The 24,072-nt window shown below is 36.2% G+C and overlaps 1 protein-coding gene across 9 annotated transcripts in view; it reads right to left on the bottom strand.

The window, feature by feature from the left end:
- The window catches only part of VPS13D (vacuolar protein sorting 13 homolog D), a 109,808-nt gene that overhangs the window by 81,250 nt on the left and 4,486 nt on the right, over nucleotides 1–24,072 (bottom strand). For 5 of the 9 annotated variants that reach the window (XR_012677084.1, XR_012677083.1, XM_075172527.1 and 2 more), the window contains exons 5-26: nucleotides 23,774–23,854; nucleotides 22,339–22,455; nucleotides 22,010–22,114; nucleotides 21,505–21,675; nucleotides 20,426–20,526; nucleotides 19,632–19,800; nucleotides 18,137–18,229; nucleotides 17,197–17,407; nucleotides 16,448–16,627; nucleotides 15,867–15,997; nucleotides 15,036–15,108; nucleotides 14,350–14,514; nucleotides 13,023–13,153; nucleotides 11,966–12,098; nucleotides 8,185–10,407; nucleotides 7,673–7,824; nucleotides 5,842–6,876; nucleotides 4,839–4,929; nucleotides 4,167–4,293; nucleotides 3,087–3,267; nucleotides 1,923–2,105; nucleotides 804–851 (exon numbers count right to left, since the gene is read on the bottom strand). Coding sequence is in view for 7 of the 9 variants with exons in the window: in XM_075172527.1 (XP_075028628.1) it covers nucleotides 804–851; nucleotides 1,923–2,105; nucleotides 3,087–3,267; nucleotides 4,167–4,293; nucleotides 4,839–4,929; nucleotides 5,842–6,876; nucleotides 7,673–7,824; nucleotides 8,185–10,407; nucleotides 11,966–12,098; nucleotides 13,023–13,153; nucleotides 14,350–14,514; nucleotides 15,036–15,108; nucleotides 15,867–15,997; nucleotides 16,448–16,627; nucleotides 17,197–17,407; nucleotides 18,137–18,229; nucleotides 19,632–19,800; nucleotides 20,426–20,526; nucleotides 21,505–21,675; nucleotides 22,010–22,114; nucleotides 22,339–22,455; nucleotides 23,774–23,854 (5,901 nt within the window). In the remaining 2 variants the exon portion in view is untranslated. Of the gene's footprint in view, nucleotides 1–803; nucleotides 852–1,922; nucleotides 2,106–3,086; nucleotides 3,268–4,166; nucleotides 4,294–4,838; nucleotides 4,930–5,841; nucleotides 6,877–7,672; nucleotides 7,825–8,184; nucleotides 10,408–11,965; nucleotides 12,099–13,022; nucleotides 13,154–14,349; nucleotides 14,515–15,035; nucleotides 15,109–15,866; nucleotides 15,998–16,447; nucleotides 16,628–17,196; nucleotides 17,408–18,136; nucleotides 18,230–18,986; nucleotides 19,007–19,631; nucleotides 19,801–20,425; nucleotides 20,527–21,504; nucleotides 21,676–22,009; nucleotides 22,115–22,338; nucleotides 22,456–23,773; nucleotides 23,855–24,072 lie in introns of those variants that run through there. The other 4 variants (XM_075172530.1, XM_075172531.1, XM_075172529.1 and 1 more) reach the window with 3 other exon arrangements.

The following is a 24,072-nucleotide window of genomic DNA, read 5'->3' as shown; positions in this document are numbered from 1 at the left end:
GAGCTTTTCCACCTTCATGATGGTGTCTAGCATCAAAAACCTGCAAAGGGTACAGTTTGCTAGTAAAATAGTCACATCAACATTAGGAATTTATTCTCCCAAAAACATATGTCTGGTGGAACAGGTTTACACACTACCCTGAAACTCCGAAGCCAATATCAGGGTTCATTTAGTCTGTCATGATTTAAATTTATTAACCTCATGTTTCAATTTTACCCAGCTTCCTATGCCCTAGCAGATTACAATCGTCTGTCTTTAGCGATCCACTTGCCCCTTACTCTGCGATTGCTCACTTCATCCATGACTGCAGTATTGTTACTGTAATTTCCCATTTTCTTTCTGTATCCAGCTTCTGATGTCACTGTACAATCCTTACTCAGAATCTTTCCTTTCTGGTTTTAACTATTTATTTTACTTGCCTTATGTGGTTTTTAAGTATTATTCATTAGAAAAATTCATTGCAGCCATGATCAAGGATTTTAAGATCAAAAATTTGAAGACATTAATATTTAACTTTATATTGTAAAGACAAGACTGAAAAGTACATGCAAAGAAAAATCATCACATAATCTATAAATGTATGAATTTATGCAATAAATCCAAATTAATAACTACTCAGACATGCATAAAGAGCACACCACAACAAATTTAAATCCAATTCTTACAGAATTCAGCAAGGTCTTTAGAACAGAAACATCATTTTTAATGTATAAAGGAACTTTTAAAGTGCTAAATTCTACAAGAAAATTTCCTTTTTTTTTTTTTTAAATGAATGAGGAGCACCATATAAAGATGTGAAATACCTCAAATAAAACTGGATCCTTGTATGCATTGCCTTGTAAAATCAGATCCTCAAAAATAAACATAGGACAGATAAAAAATGAAAACAAAACAAACAAAAAACGCAAAACCCACCCAATCTCCTTTCAAACTCCCAAATTTCTACAGTGCTACATAATACAGTATTTTAAAGGTGAAATAAAATTACTATGCACACATCCTTTAACCTCTAACATTAATTTAGGTATCTACCGCTTACAAACCTTTAAATACATCAGCACACTAGAGTACAGAAGACAACTCAATATTACAGTCTAGTATTTCCTCCAGTAAAGACATTGGTAGATATAAATCAGACGGAGGAAACAGACATGCCACAAAACTGCTTGTAGCAATTTAGTCGACCTAATTTCTGCCCCCCTTTAAAATGGGATTAGGGGATTCCCAGAACAACTACTCATTTTGTTGCATAGGTTAGATGTAGAAAGCCATCCAAGACGGATCTTCCTTACCCCAAATTTTTGGCTGCATCTCTCAACAGCAACACCAACTATTCCCTGTCCTGCGCTTAGCCTTAGGTGCAAGCATTCACTGGAAACCTTTCATTAGGTTTCACCTAATGAAAGCAACTACACATGCTCGGTTTCATTAAGAGCATTAAAAAAAAAAAAAAATTAAAACCAATTCTGTTCTCCAGTGTGTTCCAGCAAGTCTCAGCCAATACAGATCTCTATTTTCTGCTACTCACACTGTTGAAATTTTGTTTAGCAAAGAGTTGAAGAAGCCACTAAACCGGGTTAGCTGAAAGCCCGTTACGCTCCCATGGGCAGGCGTGCACCCAGCTGGATCCTGCTTCCTAACAAGGCCAGTTGTAGTGAGCTCCACAGAACTCTCCCCCCTGCCCTGAAGGTCTCAGAAAGCAAGCCCAGGTGCAGGCACAGCAGGGAGCAGCTGGGTACAACCAGCGGCAGGCCAGACCCAGAAGATTACCCAGCACACTGCCACGGACTGTTTCACTACTAGTAGTACAAAGTGTATATATAAAGTAAAATGTAAGAATCATTTACCATTTTGATAAAGAAATAAAATGCACAAGAACTAGAAAAAACACAAGCTGCTAAATTAAGAACTAATGTTCTTACCTTGTTCTTTAGTGAAAAAGTACCCGGCATACCCGCAAACAGAAATCTGTTCTTGACTTTCAGTTTTCCAAGATTAGCTACAATAAGACTATTAGACTTCGAGCTTTCAGGTATAAGGAGAACAGGAGCACCAGCCTCAATATCAAGAAGAACTCGGGAAGCTCGCTGCGCTTTATCTCTTACCTGGGAAGAGCAAAATTTCATTAAAAAAAAATTTTAAACAATGCAGGAGATGGGTCATTATTTCACACTGATTAGTACTGAATTCAGGAACACTAGTCCTTGATTTACAAAATTAAGATGTGATAGAATTTTATGACACAAAAAAAACCCTGGAACTCTTGTTTTAGGCAGAGAATAAAGGCTAGTTAAAAAAGGAGTATGATGCAAACAGCGCACACCTGTGCAACAGGTGCAGCAATCAGGAGTGAAGCATACTGTCCCCACTAACTAAAAGAGGTGTAACAGACACTACTCAGCTCGCTACCTAAAGAAAGGATTATTTAAGAAAAAATATTTACAGAAGGAAAAAAAAATATTTAGAACAGATGTTTCAAAATCAGATTCAAACTTCTAACTGATGCACAATGAAGCATTTTAATATATGCAAGAATTAACTGTCTTTCTTCCAATTATGAGAAGTGACTTTTTAAACAAGACCATTACTATTAACTATATTAATCACTCCCACATTAGATTTTGTACGAAATAGGCTATGACTGTCATGATTATAGACTCTATTGTGCAGAAGTTCAGCATCTGATTTTCTCAGTAGAACAGAAGGACTTCTCGTTGGTTCTCCTTATTTAGCTATTACAACTACCTGGTGAACAGCGGAGAAAAAGGCAAGATAAAATCTTGAGCCCTGTTTGTCCAGCATCACAAAGATAGGAAAACACCTGTATGAGTGCATACGGCAGGATCCAGGTGCCAAAGTTCTAAGTAATGTGCAAATTCGGTATTCTGCACTTTCAAATAGCAGCAAGATGGTCGTAAATAAGATCTTTTAACCACAAGATGAGTATGAGCAATCTCCACTAATATCAGAACTCTAAGATCTCCCATAATTTCAATTCACTGAGTTGATGCATCAACATAAATTTTATGCTGCATTTCAACTTCCACAAATACGTTAGGAAAGAACAGAAAAAACCCCAGACATACTGTTTGTCCTTCAATTGCTGCTCTTTGCCGCCCCAAGACATCCTGAAGCTGAGTAAAATGTTGGATGAAAGACACCACCTCTGCCTGGAAACGCTGAGTATGCACATACTGAACAGATGCCATGCGTAGAGTGACACGAATATCACACTCCCTTTGTAGCAATGGATCTGGCCTCCCATATCTATGATAAAGGTTGAAAGTAAAATTTAGCTATCTTAGCTACATTTTACAAATAGTGCTATTCATTTTTTGCATTCAAGTAATAATACAGAGGATTTAACTGATGTTCACAGGATATAAATTAAAATTATTTCAATTATAGATATGAAAAACTGGTTTTATATTAATTATTTGTAAATTACGTATATTTAAGTGCTACTGAGTTTTAATTAAGCGAACAGGAAAATTCTACATTTGGAACGTGCCTCTAATCTCTACATCTAACAGATACACCTTTTGTGATTTTATACATCTGAACAGTGGCTTATAAGGTAAGTACTCTACCACATGATAACATGTAGATTCAACTCTGAATCAGTGTGCTGGTACATTTGAAATTAATTCCATAACATTACTTGGAAATTTTCTAATCTGATTAATTCTAGTGGGTGGAGGAGGGGGTGGAAAACCATGAAACATCACAGGATAACAACTATTGCTTTACACAAAGCAGAAGAACTTCAAGAGTACACTAGGACAAAAGCAAACCCTTAATTCCAAAATTAAGAAGCAATGGAAAATCTATTTCATCAGTTGAAAATCTCTTCCAACTTTTAAAAAACAACTACTATTTTATCTGGGAACAAACTATCACCTAAATACTTTCAAGAACAGCTTTAGAGGGAAATAAAAAACTATTTTTCCTGATAAGCCATGTACATTGCAGGATAAAGAAAGGCTAAAAATCCTAAGTTTATGACTGAAAATATTCAAAGTCTCATTTAAGTCACAAGCATCCAAAGCAGAATCATGCAGACCTGACAGTTGTGGGTTTGGTTTTTTTCGGTCTGTTTGGGTTTTGGTTTGTTTTCTTGGGGAGTGGGGTGTTAGTATCGAGTAACAAGAAGTTTAAATTCATACTTATAGACTTGGAAAATGAGTGCCTCTTCACCACTCGTAGTGAAACGTTCTCTGTAAAATTCTCCATGAGCTGTAAGATCACTTAAGGACAGACTTCCAATACTTCCTTGCAGGGCTAAATCTCCCTCTGCAAAACAAAAGACAGACAATTAGGATCCTCAAACACAGATAAGTTACTAAAACCCAAAAGTTTCTATTAGTGAGATAAATGCATTACAAGTAATTAAATGAATCACATTCAATTAAACATTAAACCTCACGTTCAAAGAAAATCACATCTTTCTGCTACAAAGATTATATTAACCCAAACATAACTCTATGCTTTACATAATGTGATCACACCACTTGTGAAAACTTAGACAGAACTCTCTTTTTCTCTAAAGCAGTAATATACACTATTGTTCTGCTCTGTGAAAGTAAAGTATTAAAATCCTAGCCAATCTCAGCAAAAATGATCAAGGGTTTGACAACTGGGAGGGATGCAAGGATTTAAAATCAAGCCTGGAAAAGCAGAGTAAGAAGTAGCGGGAAGAGAATGTGCATCTTCCCCAGGAAACAAACACACAAAAACCCTCAATGAGCACCAAAATAAAAGCATTTCGAATCACAACTCCAGTGCACACCCCTTTTTATTTTAAACTGCATGCAACTTCAGCCTTCCGATCTACTCACCAGTCACTTCCAAGTGAGCTGCAAGTTTTGACACACTGGCTTTAGCAAGCTCACTAGTTGTCTTATTCAATACTAACGATAAAGAATGGACCTGGTCAAACAAAAAGGAACAGGCTGGTATTAAACAATGTGACTTCACAGCTGGAAAGTCTTGTTAGTTTTTTTCAAGACAATTGCACTGTAACACATAAATGGCAAGCAAGAATTATCTGATTGGGAGACACTGGAGGAAAGCAACCTTTTTACTTCCTTGTTTGCATACTAACGGGTCTCCCAAGCAACTTAGAATCATCAGGTCATCAACAAATCCTAGCACTGTTATCTTCGTCCTTTTCTCTTTCAAGATTTGTCATTTTTAAGTTAGACTGCAGGACCTCTGGGCAAAGACTATATATATACACACACATAATTTTTTTTTTAAAAATACATGTTTATACATATATATGTACATATATGTATACATATTTATAAAAGTATATACTCTTTTTTTTTTTTTTAAAATAAACTCCGTAGTACCTAGAACAGCACAGTGCCAATTTCAGTATGTCAGGTCTTTAATATTGAAGCAGTATCTCTTACCATTTAAGAGATCACAGACATTTAGTCTGCGCCCTGTGTCATCCCAGGGAAGTAACAGTCACTGCCCACCAGACTTGCACTCTCCTCAGACTCTCAGGATGGGGCTGCGGGGGTGGGTGTCGAACCCTAGCCATGAGAGCTCCGTTGGATGAACGGGGAGCATTCCCTTCAAGTGGCATACATGTGTCTAAGGAGGGTCACAGAGCAAGGGAGCCAATCATTTTGCAAATGTGTTGATTTTCTGGAACTTCTGCACTTTTTTTTTTTAACCTACATCTACGCACACTTTAAATCTACTGTTTCTGAATTTATGTGCATTCTCCACTAGAATATAAAACATTTGATTTAAATGTCACCTTAAGCTTCTATAAACCAGACGTTTTATGACAGACAATCCAATTACTATTTTGCATCTCAAGTATACCTTCAGATCCAGCTTAGTGTTTACAGGTTCTTGGGCTTGAGAAGCTGACAAGGTATTTATTTCTGATTTGATTGTCTGCTGAGTATCTTCAGGTTGCAGCTTCATAGCATGGTTATCAGCAGTGGATCCAATCCCAAAGAAATCCAGTATCACTACCCAAGTTTGCAAAGTTATTAAGACATCTAGACAATTAAAATCAACATCTACACTACGGTTAATTTTGTTATAGTGAGAAGAAAATTCAGGATGTTTCCTATCCACTAGAAATATATTGATATGAACTAATGAATCATCAAAGTTACTTTTTCCACAGGGCAACTTGGATCTGTCTGTTGTTGGAGAGGGAGGTGGAGTCAGAGGATACTCAGAATCAGAATCTTCTTTTTGCTTCTTACGGGAGGCACAAACTGGTCTTTGGTATAGCTGAAAGACATTAGGTGCTTCTTCCATATGGGAAGGTAGGGAACGTGGCATATCTGGATATTCTACATTGGATACCGAGGGACAAGACTGTGAAAGATATTCCTTATGTGCTAAACTGGATGGCTTGGGTGCTCCACGGGACACCATGAGATTCTTATACATAGAGTCTGGGTTTTTTTCCAGAAGATCTTCCATTAGCAGAGAACGCAAGGCAATCTGAATAGACAAAGTCTGAGGATGATCTTTAGCAAACTCAACATCAAAATCCTGAAACTTAAGGCTGACAAGGCCTTGTGCACCAAGTGTAAGATCACCACTTAACTGAACCTGGAGCTCTGAGATATGAAAGTTTGCTTGAATCTGAGTAAAAGACTTTGTTTCCCTGACAGCTAATGACTTGTTTGGAACAGAATTAAAACTAGAATGGCTGAATAAGCCATTTTCCTTCCGTTCACTTGAGAATTCTGTGCCTGTACTATGAAGTGACGCTGAAGGAGAACTTTGACAAGTTGAAGATACAGCAGTGGTTGGAAATTTGTTCAAGTCTTCACTGTAAATTAAATTATCCAATGTCTGCAGGACTTGTTCATACACGTGTTTTGCTAACACCACCTACAATGTAGAAAAAAGAAACAATCATCACGTTAGAGCTCCCTATATTAATAAAATCAGCACATATATTTTAAAACTCACAAGTGGAAAGACTGTGGAATTTCAAACCAGACAAATCTTAAGTTTGTCCACAAGTAAAAAATTATCCAGAACAAGGTGCAATGCAAAGTCCAAATAAAACAATTCTTCTGTATTAGCTCTGTAAGATGACACAATCTGGTAACATACAGGCTAGGATCCTAGAATAGGATACCTTGTATTCCTAGGCAAAAAGCATCCACACAGAGTTAGTTAAAAATAATTCACCATACAAACTAGCCTTAATTTACCATGCTGAGATTATACAGTAATATATGGAAAAAACATTCTACTTAGCCATCATTGCTTGTCTCCTCAGCTTTAGAAGTTTCAGTTTCCCCTATTTAAAATCTCCTGTCCTGCAGAGATTTTTTCAAGATAATGGCATTTTAATTCTTAGTTTCTACTACAAGTGCAAATAAACATATTTGGACAGTGGCATTTGGGACAGTGACAGATTTATTTTTCCTTCTGTGACAGGTGTTCAGGGTAAGTAAAAGTTAGACTAATTCATAAAGTTGTCTAAAATGCCCCAAAACAAGATTAAATTTTGGTCGTTGTTATTATGACTTAAGACTGTCTCTTCAAACCACATGTATAAGGATCTGATTTCTAAACTACCAACATGTTAAACCTGAAGATATTTGCCTGAAAAATACTTATCTTCTACGTACGGAAATACTTCTATGTTGATAGTAGAAATACTACATTACTATACCTGAAGAGGGTTCACAAATTTCCCTTCAATCTTCATAATGCTTGATATTCCGAAGTCTTCATTACTTAGAGGAAAAGTTAAATCCAAATCTCTCTCTAGTGGTATTTTTTCCAATTTAAACTGGATGGTAGTGTTATTCAGAATGTGGAAAGCTGTTAAGAGAAAGTGAAATGAAAACAACATTATAATAAGTGAACTGATTAATCCTATAAAGACTGTACAGCAGAGGTAACATAGTAGCTATTTAACTTGCTCAGAACCTCTTAGCAATGCTAAGTAAGAATATATAGCTATGTTTTTTTAAATTTTGCATGAAAGGCACTATTCAGTTTTTGATTAGGAGACTAAAAATGGATATAAATAAAATAACTTGTCCATTGTAATTAAAATTGAGCAGCATATTTCCAGAGGATGGATGAGACAGAATATACAATCAGGCCTATGGTCAATACACATTTTTAGTACCATCTACTACTCATATAAAATAATTAAGAGTCCTCTGATTAGCATACCATGGCCTTTATGTAACGATTCAAAGAAGTCATGACGAGTAAAATGGGATTCTTCCTGGCTATTAATACTGGCAGGACCTGAAGAAGAATGCAGCCCAGGAGATATTTCACTTGCAGGCTCCTTCTTGCTCGTAAATTGACTGCTATTTAAAGAATACATTTTAATATCTTTAATTTCAACTTGTAGTCTATCACTTGTGGATTCATCTTCTCCTGGTACAAAATTCTGAATAGATATTTGTCCTAGATGACCTACAAGCAGTTCAGAGCTACCAGGCTTTCGAGGTATTGAGACAATCGGTGATTCAATGTTTACATTTAATATGAGCTTAATAGTATCAGTTTTGAGAGGTTGTGATCCAAATGCATAGCCTTCATTATCTTCTACGTTGGCAACATCTCTTGATCGTGGTGTCGTATCAAACAAAGAAACCATTTCACTGTATTCGGCAGTTTTAGTTGCCAAGACCGTAGTAACTTTTGAAGCTGCACTTTTCAGCATGCTGCGGAAATTCTCTTCCAATTCATCCATTGACAAAGTTAGCTCTTTCAAAAATTTAGCTGAGTGGTTGTAGTGTAAGGAGGCCATTTTAAGGTTGAGAGAACACTCCTCTTTTGACTTTTCTGTGAAAGTGAAACTTAAGGCATCTGGAAGGCTGTTTCCATCATCAAGTCTAAACAATAAAGATTCAAAGTAATCTACATCACCAATGAGATTTTCATACCTTCCTGTATTCCCTATGCTGACAACGTACTGGTTCTTAACATTATCTTGTGTTAGGTCCATAAGGTGAAGGCACCCCAGAGAGCCATTTACATCAAGTTTACTACACATGGAGACATTGACTTTGGTGCCACCAATACTGGCTGTTGCAATTTTTCTGCCGTATTTTTCTCCATTTGTCATGCCAACTGTCCTGAGGAGGAGTATATTTAACCAGTGAATATCAACTGCTACCTCTGTATTCTGTACATAAGTAGACTGGAAGGTTTCCTGTTCCCTCCAATCTCTTTCCAAGTCAGTTAGTAAAGGCTGAGGACTAGAATCTTCTTTCTCCTTCGGGAAGGACTTCTGGAGAAACCCAATCAGTTCCACAATAGTCTCTGGATTAAGGATGATATCCAGGTTGTTCACCTGTACAGAGATCACCTGCAGACTGCTATCCAAATTCATCGATGGGCATTCTGCACTCACAAACTGATACTCTAATTTTATCAGGGACTCTTGATCTTTTCCATTGTTACCAGATGAAATATTTGAGGCTGTCGTGCACCTCTCTGCCAAACTAGCTACATCAATGGGACGTGCATCATATGGTCCATAAACTGGGGACTGAGCCCTGCTGTCTCGAAGACTTCCTGTTGGCACATCAAAACTCAGATTCTTATGAGAAGCCATCAAAAGATCAAAATCTGTTCCATATGTTTGCATAGTATCAACCAGTAACAGGCCATGAACAGTCAGGGACACTTCTGCATCATATGGCCTTTTCACAAAATGGGCATTGGTGCCAAAAACCTTGAGCACAGAGATATATCGTCCATTACTTTCAACACCCAGCTGCATACAGTTTACTTTGAATTCAGCCAAAAGCAGCTGAGATTCAACAAGAACTTCCCTGGTATGTTGCTCTAGCATTACAACACTCTGTGTTAGATTCATTACAGAATCATGCAAACTGCCAAGCTGGTCTACCTCCGCAAAAATCTTGTCTTTCCCTAAATGTAGGGCATCAGAAGACTTAGTTTCAGATGTACTCAGCTGTGTACAACAGTTCTTCAGAGCCAATATTTTGTCTTCATTGATGTGAATTTTCAAGTCTGGCAGACTGCCAGACAAGACAGCTCCCGGGTATTTTGGGTCAGACGTGTATATCAATCTGCGCTCCAATTGCAGGTGAACATTGAATTTTTCTACCACATGAGTTGGACCCACATCACTATCTTGAACATGTTTCCAGTTGTCTTTCACTCGGCCCACCATGATCTGAAGGTCCATAAATGAAAGCGTGTATCTCTCATACATTTTTTTACTCATTAAGTGTGCTTGTAGCTGCTCTTCACTTATTTCTACTCCAGTAAATTCAGACATTTTGATGACACTATTAGTGTTAGATTCTGGTGGTGGAGTATTGGGAGGAGTTGCAAGAGGTGTTTTATATTCCTCATCACTCAGTTCATTGACTTCTGAAGAAAAAGTATCTGCACTCCTTTTAGATTCTTCTGTGGATTAAAAAAACAGTAGTCAACAAACAAACAAACAGAAGTATTCTCCCCTGTTCTTGGATATTTCCCATCATTACCTGATCATCCTATCTGAAGTTGTTTTTTTTTTTTTTTAAACACAAAGCATGTCCGGTACTGTCCTTGCCTCCTTTCACTGTCCCTTTTTTTTTCCTAACAGGAAATCTACTACACTTCTTTTACATGCATGCAGATGTCAGTCACAATGTATTATAGAATCTATTAAAAGGCACTATTGTCTCATTTTTAACCCACTTACTATTACTACAATACTTACTTTTAATCAAGTTGTTAAAAAAAAAAAAAGAAAAATCCATTACTCTGCCTAAGCAATTCTTTCGATCCTCAAGACCAGCGGAAAGGTAAGAGCTACTTAACTACAATATATTTATGATCAGAAGTTTTTGTCCAAATTAACTTTATTGCCTAATATTAACTTTTATTTTATTATCATAAGAAAAGGATTTTTTCTACTCTACAAAGCAGGAACACCCCCCAAAACTTTCCTGTACTTTTTTACCTTTTTGTTTTTGTTTTTGAAGCTCAAGCTACTCTAAACAGCCAAATGCCTCAATTTCACAGGGAAATACAAATCAATCTTGCATAAACAATTTGTGTTCTTTTTCTAGTTTGCCCTAAGACAGAATTTACTGAAAAAGAAGCTACTAAAACCTTGCAGAGATTAGATGGTGCTAGAAAAGATTAAATGATTCAAAGACATCCACAGTAAAAACATTGCACTGTAGACAATTTTGAGCTTGACACCTCAATTTTCCATGGCACCATACAACAGCTCATCCTACAGCTGTACTTTTTAAAAAGGAAATGAATACCACATAGATATGTCTTCCAATTTTTTTTAACATATTCTCACACACCATACAGTTCAGCTAGATTTTAAGTAGGTCTAATTTTATTTACAAGTTCCACTGTACCTTCTTTTTAATTTTCCTGCATTGTTTTCCTAGTGGAACAGGAAAGAAGCAATGATTTGTTTAAGAAGCAATGATCTTAACTTTTGATAAAAACAAAGGACACCAATTTTCCTTTCACTTTTCTTTGGCTAGCTATAGACACACGTGCCAAGAACAGAGATCCATGTAACTCCAAAATTGGAGGGCTTATTCAAAGCATACTTGCACTGGGAGCACTGTCCCAAAAAAATCATTTGACAGCTACATCTTATACCACTCTAAGCCAAAATCTTATCTATGGTAAAGTGCCTGACACACTAGCTTCACCAGTTCACAGCCTTCAAGAGGTGCAAGATATCACAGGGGAGCCTTTAATTTAAAAGTTAATCTCAAAACAACCCCAAACCCCCAACAAAACCAAAAAACCTACACCCCCACCCTTATTTTAAAAACTGTGTATCAATCTTAATTAAAAATTTATTGATAATTGCAGAATTATTATGTGAAACTCTATGCATATATAGGGGAATTAACCTTAAGACATCTCTATTTTCTACACGGAAAAAAGAGTTTCTGGGAGAAGGTGGAAAGAAAAGGAAAGCTGCAATAATTCTAGATCATACCTTGAGAATTGGTAAGTAATATTCTTCCCAGATCTACAACAACTAACACTGGATCCACAAATTTGAAATCATCAGGAAAGATCACCTGAGGGGCAGAAATATCAAGGCACACAGTCCAGCTTTTGCTGTTTTCCTGAAAGTTAAGAAGAAAGAAATAAAAGCCCACAAGAAATAGCTTCCCCTTACATACAAAAAAAGCCATGTCAAACAAATGAATCCAGTTAGCCGCTTTTTCACTTGAAGAGCCTTCACGAACTTCAGCCATAGTAAGGTTTGGTAACTTGTTAAACCACAGACTCCCATTAAAGTCAGTGAAGAGACATTTTCAGCAGGTGAAACATACCCCATAAGGTAGACGCAATGAATCCCTCTCCAGAGGGACTTCCCATCTCTAAGCTGAGCAGAGTGAACCTACCTGCATAGCTAAGAGAAGGCATCTACCTTTCACATGACACTGGATCAGATAAATCCTCGTCAAGGCTATCCATAAATACAACATGTGCTACACTGTTTTATCAAACTATTTATCAACTATCAAACTATTACTTTTTCAGAACAAATGTTTTTTCATTTCACTAAAAACAATATAAAACAACTACCTTGCATCAATATAGCTAACTCCAAAGCTAGGGATTAATGATACTGATACCCATTCTAATAGTACTTGAAAACTGAAGAATGAACAAAAACCAAATAAAAGTGGAACAATTTTTTAATTTAGAAAATAACCTTTAAATAAGTTACACACAAATTCAGTAAGTTTGATGCAACAGAGCTCCAACGCACACTGGAGCCAACAAGTTGGCATGAAGTCATCTCAGAAACGGGGTCAAAAACAGAAAAATACTATTCTGCCATTAATCACAACAGGTCTGCACAACAAAAATGGATTGTTTGACAGCAAAAGGAATAGTACACCACCACATGTAAAACTACTCACTTCCTTAAAAAGAACACCACACAAACGAACAACAGAAAAACCCCACTCTTTAGAGCTTCAAGTCCTAAAACATACGGCAAAAAAGCCTACATAAACATTTTGGGGGCAAAAACTTACAATGAAGTCTCCTACTAGCAAACGATCAATAGTTTGCCTGATTTCAGCTTTTGTCTGCATTTTCAGCTTGTTGTACTGTCTTCTGGCAGCTTCAGCCACTCTTGCCTCTAACTCAGATTGATATCCGAAACCTGCACAAGAGATACAAAACCAAGTAGGTATAATTTTGTTCATCTGTTATTGAATCAGGAAAAAAAAAAAAGAGAAAAAAAGAAGAGATCTATTTTAAATTTTAGCAGTAAAATACAGGACAGGAAAACATAACAGTTGAAAGCCACTGGCTGTACCTACATACCAGGCTGCTTCACAGAAAAAAGGAAGCGTTTAAGCACATAACAAACAATCCCACCAAAAAACCACTTCCCAAACCTTATTCTGGTCTTTATTTGACAGATCTTCAACCTGAGTTACTAAATTTGAGGGAGACAGAAGGAGCGGTAAGCATGACAACACAGGAAATTCTGACTAAACATTAAGAAGTTTGTGGAATGTGTAGGTAGTCTTTTTATGTTTGGTTGGTTTGTTTGTTTTAAACTTTACCTCTAACATTTATGGAATATTCTCATCTTGTGAGAAAAGGTAAGTATCATCCACATCTTTATGCTAGGTAACTTAAATCTTTTGGTATTTGCCAAAATCAACAGATGAAGAATCAGTACTTTAAGAACATTTTAATGTTCCTTATTCTCACCCCTCATCTCCTCAGAAACTGAACTTTAACAACTAAAACTGCAAAGGCAGTCATTTTATAATGTTACAGGCTCAGATACTAGATTCCTAAATCCTGCTGTCCTTAGAAGCTTAGGGAAACAGCATGTTCAACATCTAAAAAACAAGGTACCTCAAGCAGCTGTAACAAAGGTCAGACTTAATTTAACCAACAGAAGAGATACAACAGGATTTAGAACACAATTTCCCCTGTGACATTACTATAGAAAATATTCTGCTTTTAACTGTCCTCTCCAAAAACCTGTTGTTCTCCATCAACTTCCAGGAGAGATTACAGAAACAGGCCTCCGTATTTATGCATTTTAATTTAGGCAGCATGAATATCCACCATGCGGCATAGCAGCAACTGGCAATTTTAAAGTAGAAGTTTCAGGAGTCTGCCCAAGCAAAATCCCTGATTCAATTAAACAAAGAAACAAAAAAACAAAAAAATCATCCACAGAAGACTCAGACCGCTTAATTTGAATTTAAAGTGGAGATTCTTTGATTAGTGCTTTATATTTCTAACAATGAAAATAAATAAAAAACAAAGATAAGAAAAGATATAATACCACAAAAAAAACCCCAACCCCACGAAAAAAATATATTAAAGGTTAACCTGAGGTATGAATCCTTCCCTTGTAGAAAAAGTCAGCTACTTTCTTAATGGCTTGTGGATTGTAAATAATATTTAGAGGTCTGGTACTGACTTCCAGACGCCTCTCAAAATTGCTGTGGATTGGATTTCTTTCATAAATCATCTCAAACACTGGGGCATCAGGATCTGCAATTGAATAAAAAAAGCGTTACAAAAAGCAGCTGTAAAAAAATCAAAACAAACAAATGGACAAAAGCAAAAAACAAACCCGAAAGAATTTAATAACTCATTTTTAATTGGTATTACTAGGAAAGTAGTACCTGTCTGAAAATTCTTCACTAACAGAAAAGCAAGTTATATGATCAACTCCTACAATCAACAGAATTCAACATATTTGTATATACAAAAACATTTTCAGAACTGGGATCCTAACGCTGAACTTCTAACAATTTTTTTTCTTTTTTTAAACCAAGACAAAGAGCAAGTGCAACTCCCATTATCTTGAAATACATTTTTTCTTACTCACTTTCTTTAAAGTCAACTTGCATGCACCCTTATGTCTGAAAAAAGCTTCTATGATTTTATCTTGACTATTTGCAAAATGCATTTGCATGAATTCAAACTCTAGGCACTCAGTTTTGAAATTTCTGGTTTGCAGGAATTATCTCATATGCTTCTTATCATCAAACATAAAATGAAATCTTTACCAGTGTTCTGATTAGTCATTTCTGAGGACAAACTTTGGAGTCCAAAGGAAGACATGCAGCCAACCTCTTTTTGCTGATAAGAATTTAAAAGAAAAAGATTGTTTAGATAAAATCAGCCAAGCCACCTGACATAAGCATAAAAGTCTTTTCTGTATTAGTCTTATGGTCACTTTATAAGTGAATTGTATGTATAGTCTGAGATTATTATATGCATTTTTTCCCCTGATGTAGTCAAACAAGAGAAGGAAGTATGACTAAGAGGCTAACGCTATCTACTTATGTAGCAGACAGACCGAAGTCTGAAGTGCAAATTTCAGTCAGTTCTCTACAAATTACAGAGTACAAAATACATGGGAAATTCTCATGGAATTAGATTCAAATTTTGTTTGCTCAGAAGAGATATTTGAAATCTTTTCAGCAATTCATTAGGAAGAAGAAAAAAAAAAGGTTCTGCATTTCTGCTTTTACTGTAACAGTATACAGGTGAAATAAAATCTTACTTAGACCAAAGAACAATCACTGGTAAGCAGCAATGCTGATTGTTCCAAAAATCAAATCTTGTTCAACAAATTATCGTCTTCTCAACACATATAACTGTAATGTTAAAGTTATAAGCATACAGAGCAAACAATGAAGAGTTCTACGAATGATCTTTGGAAAGGGAGGGGAAAAGTAAGTTCAACAAGTAGAAATTTTTCTTCAAGACTTTTGCATTCTCTTTCTGGGATAAGACACAAACCAAGAAAAACATGTGTTGAGTTCTGGAATATAACTATTTTCATACACACTTAGGCATCCCACATAGTAACTTAAAGAGTTTTTTTCACCTACAGGATTCGGGAAAACAAGAACAGGAAATATGGTCCCTTCTGTTGCCAAATCCCTCAGAAAAAGACCACCAAGCTGAACTTTGAGAAGGGAAGAATTTCTGCGAGGAAGGGATTCTGCTAAGATCTTTACACCTGGAATATAAATACATAAAATGCTTTTATTTCTTTTTTATTTCTTTTAGTACACAGCATAGGTTTTATTTAAATTTTACAGATAACAAATACTGTCCAATAAACAAGTCTTTTGGAAGTGTTTATATACATTTATTTCTACTAAAAGAATTAAACACAGAAATTTGGAATACATTACAATGATTGTGAAGCATGTATTTCTATAGTTGTCTTCCTTTCACACATAACAATGTCTAAAATTAGATTTCTGTGTTGAAATCACTCACACACCTGAAGAGATAAACGTATTTTCACTTGATACATCAATTTCCGCAAGCTGTTTTCATATTTTCATTTTGAACTTTGTTTCAGTATAGTAATGTAAGGAATTAAAAACAAAAATCAAAGGAAGGTCTGAAGGCGGCCAAAGTTCTGGGTTTTTTTGATAAAGAACAGAAATTGACTCAATACCTGAAAACTCCAGCTGTATAAAAGCAGCCTCCTCAGCATGCACCATCTTCTTCTCCTTATGCAACAGAGTGAAAGAGCCACCCTGCAACTGTAGATTTAATTTAGCAAAAACATGATCTCTCTTTGTAAAGGTATTCATGCTAGAAGCATCTGCAGCAGGATCAAAAAATTCATCTGCACCTAATTAAAAAAAAAAAACAGCACACAACGCATTAAATAAGTCAAGTTTCTGGAAGGCTACTGAACAACAAAAAAGTTTCTCTGAATTGAAAATTTCTTCCCCAGCTCTAAGGGAAGAAAAATAGAAACAAAAAATAAAGCAGATATACCTTCTTCCTTAACAAAACTGAGTGTTGTCTTCTATTTCAATTAAGGCAATGTAAACCTAAATTTATGAAGACCCCAACAACCCAGCACTGTTAATGTTATACCCAGTCACAGCACGCTACATGACCCCCACCCACCTGAACTGAAAAAGTCCCAAAGCTCTTTGCCACAAATATCTATAATAGCGAAAGCAAATGTATTCCATATATCGCTTTAGAAATAAGCGGGTACACCAGGTACTGAGATTTTTTAACACGTTATTAAGCTTTAGACAGGCTCTGCTGCCTAGGTACATCAGTTGACACAAACAATCTTTTAACAGTACAAAACCAAAGAGTTGTTTCTGTTCACCTTTACCAGGTATCTAACTATGGAAGCATTAACAGCCTTAAAAATAAACAGAAAACCCTAGATGTCAATACCTAATATGTCTTCTGGATTCCACTGTTCCTTTGGGTCTGCCAGCAGCCCTTCAAAAGGTTCACCGTCGTATGTTTGCTGAGTATATCCATACCAGCCTCCCCAACCAGGAAACCAAGACTGAAGATACTGCAGCATCCCAGTGCTACTGCCATGTGCAGATTCTGCTGTAGGGGAACCTCCAGGGGAATCAGGCAACGGCTCTTTAACACTCTATGTTTGAACATTGAAGACATACACATTACTGCTAGTAAGTGAAAGAACATCACAAGTGTACAAACACATTACGATGAAAATACAATTCCATCTACTATTTACTTAGCACTCTTCAGTATACCAGCAGTGATATTTTCAATCAATACTTAGCCTATTAGAAGAGCAGCAGCAAATAAATAACAAACATATCATCAGTTAACTGCTGAATGAATGCCATATGGCATTATTTAAATCTTAGTCTAGAAACACTAAACCAAGTAAGTCGTCATTTGACACCATAAAACACAGCTCTAAATTTTAGCAACTCTATTTGAAAGACAGACGACATTGTACTGTTACAGAGATTAGTCCATATTTTATGAAATGTGCTCAGAAAGCCATTGACATAAGGCTCACTTCTGCCACATATTTATTCTGGGAAAATACTCATTATAGGCCCTTATTTCCACTCTCTGTTTTTAAGATGAAATGTACTTGGCCTAGGAATTCTGGCAAGGATACTATTGAGGAAGATCATCATATGACTAGACAAAAGATTTCACCGTGCAAGTGACACAACAGTAAAAACTGCAGGAACCGAGCACTGTTTGCAATTTTAGCAATAATGTCACACTTCTAAATCAAAGCAAATACATACTAACACTCTCCAGCAGAACAGAACACAATACCTCAGAATAATTCACTTAAAGATTCCAAATATTACCCTGTATGCAGAATGTTCCTCACCTCAGCTAGGTCATGAAATTTATCATGAACTATCTCATATAGTATCTTCAACTCTTCGTAAGTTTGCTCATCCTCAATACGATGCATTTCTGCCTGAAAAGACAGAAAAGGTAAAGTAACTGCACTAAAAGAATATAGAATCTTGTTCACAAACATGTCAAACATCTCTGCACTGAGTAAGTTAGAGATTCATAGAAAAAACTAACATGGCATTAATGATAGTATCCAAGTTGCCTAAGCACATGAAAATAAATAGAAGTCATGTGGGCAACTGTAACACTGACATTCCCCCTGATTACAAATAAAGTTTATTTGCACTGTAAAATACATTATTTTAACACTTTTCATGGTAAAAATTCCTTGCCCAACTATATCCTCCTATCATGCATCAAGAAGCAAGGTTTGCAGCACAAAATTTAAGCCATGGAAAATAACCTGATTTAACAGAATGCCTAGCTTAGCCAGGAGCAAAAAAAGCTTCTGTCTCAAGTAAAGAAGGTAGAAGAAATCAACTGCATAAATTAGGACAATGTAGTATTCATATTCAGTTACTTAGACATGTTGTCTTCTTTGTACTGATTAAGAACTTGTCTGTGGAAGCTTATTATTCACTCAAGTCTAAAAAATGTATCATGGAACAAGAAAGCAAAAGACATTTTTCTAGTCCAATGGCACTGCCCTTGTTAAATTTCAAATCTCTGCTGAAGACAATACAAGCTACATGAAAATAAAAGTTTCCTGCTTTGCCAGGTACTATAAAATTTCCAGTATGTTGATCTACTCCTACAGTTCATGTCTAAATAACACAAGTAAGAATTACATACAACTTGAAGTATCAATAGAATCACACCTGTAATTAAGACAGGTGAGGTACATGGTGCCCTCAACTGATTTAACAAAAAAGTCCCAGTACACCTACAGAGAAAAAGCAGCTAATTATAGTTCACAGGTTTTTTCTTTCTGAAGTATGACACAGGTTCATTATTAAGGGCACTTTCCCTCTAAATTCTTCATCCTGAAATCAACTGTGGAAAAACAAAAAACCAGCAAAGCACCCCCAAATACACTGTCAACTAGCCACAATTTTTCCCACATTATCTACCCAACCATAGGGGTGACCTGACAACTTCTGATACTTAAATACTTTTTGAGTCTATAGAGAACACGAGTTAAGAAAGCATGTCACAGATTGACATGAGCATTCTATGAGAGTTAATGCTATTTTTGGTGAAAACCAGTTACAGCTCAAAAAGGAGACAGCTTTTTGCATAGCAAAACAAAAACACAAGAACCCTGCCGCACACACAACTCCCACAAGCCCAGGTTTCAAGCATTAAAAACTCAGTTGTGGTCAAAAGACAGTCTGTTCCGTGAAAACGGCTTGCAGTAAAACTAAAGATATTTCTAAACTAGAACAGATTTTAAATTTGAGAAGATGAAACAAATCAAATATAAGATGATTAATCAACACTGTAGAAAACTCAAATCTAAATACCTGCTCTGTAGTAGACAGTGGTTCCCCCTTCAACTTGCTGTAATACATGTCAGTGTAAGATACTGCATCTTGGGCCCGGTGTAATGCAAACTCCCAGGTAGAACGTTGTCTCTGCTCCTTGATCTCCGAAAGATTAGCATTCAAAGCAAAGATCCACCATTCTCGGCAGCTGAAACATTTTTAAATTACTGTACTACCAATATTTAAAAAAAAACCACAAATGCATGTCAAACTGGTGAAAGGTCCAGGAGAGGTTCAGTGAAAAAACAGAGGCCAACTGGTCAGAAAAAGCATCAGTATTAGAGACAGCAGATATAGGCTAGTTCTACAAACTGTGTAGAACAGTGTTCTTCAAAATCCCCACCACTTCAGTGCGATTTAGTATAGCTGTTATATATCAGGCATAGACAACAAAATGTTGAGTTACATAGACCTCTGGTCTGAACTGATACCATCTTTCTTATTTATCAATAAAAGAAACTTAATAGGAGGTCTTTCCACAAAGAAAATTTCAGAACACCACAGTGTGCACATGGGGGTAGAACCTCGACTTCATTTCAGTTCTTGGAAGCGGTGAAAGAAGGATTTAAAGCCTCAGGTAAGAATAATTTTATTTTAAGTTTGAATTACATCTGAATATTTAAAACTGATCTATGAGGTAGGGGAACAAAACATGAAAATTGAAACCCTAATAAATGATTATTATCTATCTTTTTATATTTGTCTTCATTCTAGTCTCTCTAGTATAGTTTTTAATATCGTATTAACACCACCACATATGTAGATATACTTACTTCTCTGTTATTGTAACCTTTGGTCTCCACTTCCTGAATTTAAGCTGTCGTTCCTTTCTAGTCAGTTCCTTTAAAAATCCCATGATCTGCTGATACTGCATCTTTTTGTAAAACAATACACAGATCAATTAGGCAATATTGGAGTGCTTTCCAAAGCAAAGAGGAGGAAAAAACAAAACAAACAAAAAACCAACCGCAGGCTGAGTTTATCTGCATCAATGGCCTGCATTCGGCTTCAGAATTAAGATTAATGTTAATCATAATTCATAATTTGATTCTCTAGTGTCATATATTTTCTCCCAGTAGCTAGTAATTAATATGTGACATTCAATTTACAGCTTCCTAATTTACAAACACACAAAATGAAATCTCCTTCCATGTCAGATTATCAACCTAACATCAGCTACTATTGCACATTCTAGAGACTAAAAAAACCCCATATGCATCCCTCCTATTACTACAATAAACAAACAAGAATGTAATTTTTTCGCAATAATCAGTTGCAGTAAAATAATTAAATAATTTGGAATGCTTGGATTTAAAACAAACAACTTCTTTAGTGTACCCCTTTCTTAAAGATTTAGTTTTAGAGGCAACTGAAAGTATTAATTTTATGCTACAATAATTGGTATTTAAGCTGTTACAAACAATACCCCAGTTTTATGACCCTTACAAGTATTTCACTGTTTGAATCAGCAACTGCCTTCTCAGAGATAGATCATGCAAGAAGGCATTTTACCAGCAGAATCTTCAGAAGCACTGACATAAAAACAACAGTTGCAGCACATGGGAAGGAAAAAATACACTCTATGTCAAGCTACCAATCTGAATTTGTAGACACTGTGATAACCAAAACATAAAGGAGTGTCTTCTTTAATCAGTCATTTTGTTAGAAACAGACCATAAAGCACTGTGTAACACAGCATACAGATACCCAAGCAATCTTGAAGACTAACTCGTTTGGACACCCAACACAGCCAAACATAGTTAACAGCACAGAGGTCCTGATGGCCTCATTTACCCTGCTTCTCAACAGTCTCTATTTCAGATATTGAGAGTTAAATGAAGATGGTATTTACCTGTGAAAGCTTCAAGGGTATAGTCTCAAGCTGAATGTCACACTCAAGCCGCGGAGTCTGGCGTGATCTTAAAGGCTCCTTAGAACAATTTCGTTTAAGGAGAGCAGAAGTGCATACAGGTTCCATGACGTAATTATGATCACGACTTTCCATACTTTTATCCATTGCTTCCTGTGGGTTACAAGCAAATTTATTCTATAAGAAATGAGTGTACAATACTTACTAGGATGCATTTGTTTCATATACTAGAATACACTTTATTAGCATGCCAGTCCATTAAAAAAACCTCTTAAACATGTTCTCTCTTCAGAGGTAAAACAAGGTATTTCACAGCACAGCCTCTGTGGGTTGCACATGTATCCTATCATTATAGCATGAAATCATAAACTTCTGTTGCTCTTAAAAGCACCAGATCCAACAAATTCTAAGTCAATTAGGTCTGCAATATAGAAAGGAGACTAACAACAACAATCTCTCTTTCATACGCAATCTCTCTCTCCTGTACCTGTAGCTGACCAGGAGGCAGGTCACCCAATAAAGTGCAGTTGGTATCCCAATAAACACTGAAGTCGGCAACATCCAACTGTTTTTTCCGCATCAGCTTCTCTACCTGAAGTAGAAAAAGTGGAATAAAGTCAAGATCACACATGGTGACATGCCACGTAGTTTTTAGTTCTACATACTCAATAAACAATATAAAACGCCCAGAATCAATTTATTAAAATAACCAGATTATTAAAATGCCACACTTTTTACTAAATATTTACTAGCACCCATAAAATACAGCATCACATCTTAGCTGCCGTGAGTTCTTGTACAAAAAGTTATACTTACTGGTTCAAATACCGCATTTTGCATTGATACATTTTTGATGCATATGCCAAACGCAAATGGCTGCAAGGGATTTGTGACACCATCTTCAAACCTCAAATGCACATCCTGAATTTTTAACTAGACAGAAAAAACACATTACTAGAGACAACTATTTACATCATTAGACTAGACAGCAGTACTATTAACACTGAAGTAATATAATATTTAATTTCTGCAGTTCTCCAACAAATTTCTGGTAGTTATTTAGATCTCATAAAAATCCTATTCCTCACTTCTGGTTTTGTACTCTCTGACTCTGTCTTCTCCTCAGATACCACTAGTCCCTGCCCTTCTCCCGAAAAACAACTAGCCACTTTCACAAGACAGTGTACTTTATTTTGCTATCCTACTATTATTCGCCATTTTAAAGTCAGATGTGTAATTGCCAACTGAAGACTCAAATTTGTTTTTTGTACTAGAATCATCAGCATGGGCCAGAATTACAAACTAATAACAATACAAGGTGACCCAAACTAATTTTATATTGGTAAAACCTTTGAGAGCATCAAGTTACTGTGGCTTCTCCGAGAATGTAGAGTCCAGGACTGAGAAAACTATAGATACTCTCGCCTTGAGCTCCTGCACCAAATACATTCTTCTCAAACATATCAGGAAAAGCAAGTAGTCTGAGGTATCTTGCTTCTAAATTGCCTCTAGTGAGTTGAAATGCAACCAAATAATATAGTCAATCTGCACATAAGGAAAAAGGATAGTCCTTTCATGGTGGCGAGCAGACAAACTTTAGCAAGTAACACGTAGAAAGCTTCTGGTTCTTAAGCACAAATGATTAATGATGTAAACATTGCTGAAATGTTATTAACTACATTAGGACTTCCAAAGAGAAAAAACAACAGAGCGTAACAGACATACTTTTGAGTCATTTTGATACTTAGGAGACACATGGCAGACTTTTATTAATAGTAGAAAAAGAATAAAGAACTTGAGAGACAACATGCAGTCAAATAATCAAAATCATAGATCAGCAGGAACTCTGAGATTTGTTTCTTTACAAATTATCTTTTTATCAAAACAAATCACACTCTTCTCCTTCATAAACTATTCAGTATTTCAGTGGGTTTATAACTAAAAGAATTAAAATGAGAGCAAAACCCATCAGATTTCATGCAAATTCATTATCCACCTACTGTTGCAAACCAAAAAAGGTTGATGTTTTCCCCTTGGTAAAAGCAGGATGGGGGTTTTTTCCCCTTCCAGAAGTCCCTATCAGGACCAGTTTGACTGAAGTTATGAAGTATCAGTCTGAAAAGGGACTATCCTCTGCTAAACATCTACCTTTGATTCATGTATTTCTTTTCTGAGCACTACACAATGTGAAGCACAGTGGGCACAGGTAATTCTTAACAAGTGGGAAAAGCTCTACAATGCAAAGGCTTACTTCAATGTTTTCTACAATTCTTGTGACTACAGATGCAGTAACTGAGTACCAGTAAGATTCCCCTTTCTGTTGTCGTTCTTTCTAAAAGAGAAAATAGGGATAAGCATTAACCACCACTGTAACACTGGTCAGGAAACAATATACCTTGTTATACTGAAGTTACTGTGAGCAGGGAGAAAGGAAAAAAACCCAGTGATTTCAGTATCTCCAACATATGTGGGACACACGACATGACAGGGGTGGGGTGGGGCAGAAATTGCAGTATATCAGCACGTATGAATCAAATTCTAACTTCGTTT

This window comes from Calonectris borealis, chromosome 23, assembly GCF_964195595.1.
Source record: "Calonectris borealis chromosome 23, bCalBor7.hap1.2, whole genome shotgun sequence".
Lineage (NCBI taxonomy): Eukaryota > Metazoa > Chordata > Aves > Procellariiformes > Procellariidae > Calonectris > Calonectris borealis.
Note: the sequence above shows the minus strand (reverse complement) of the source record. Positions and strands in the feature narration are given on the sequence as shown.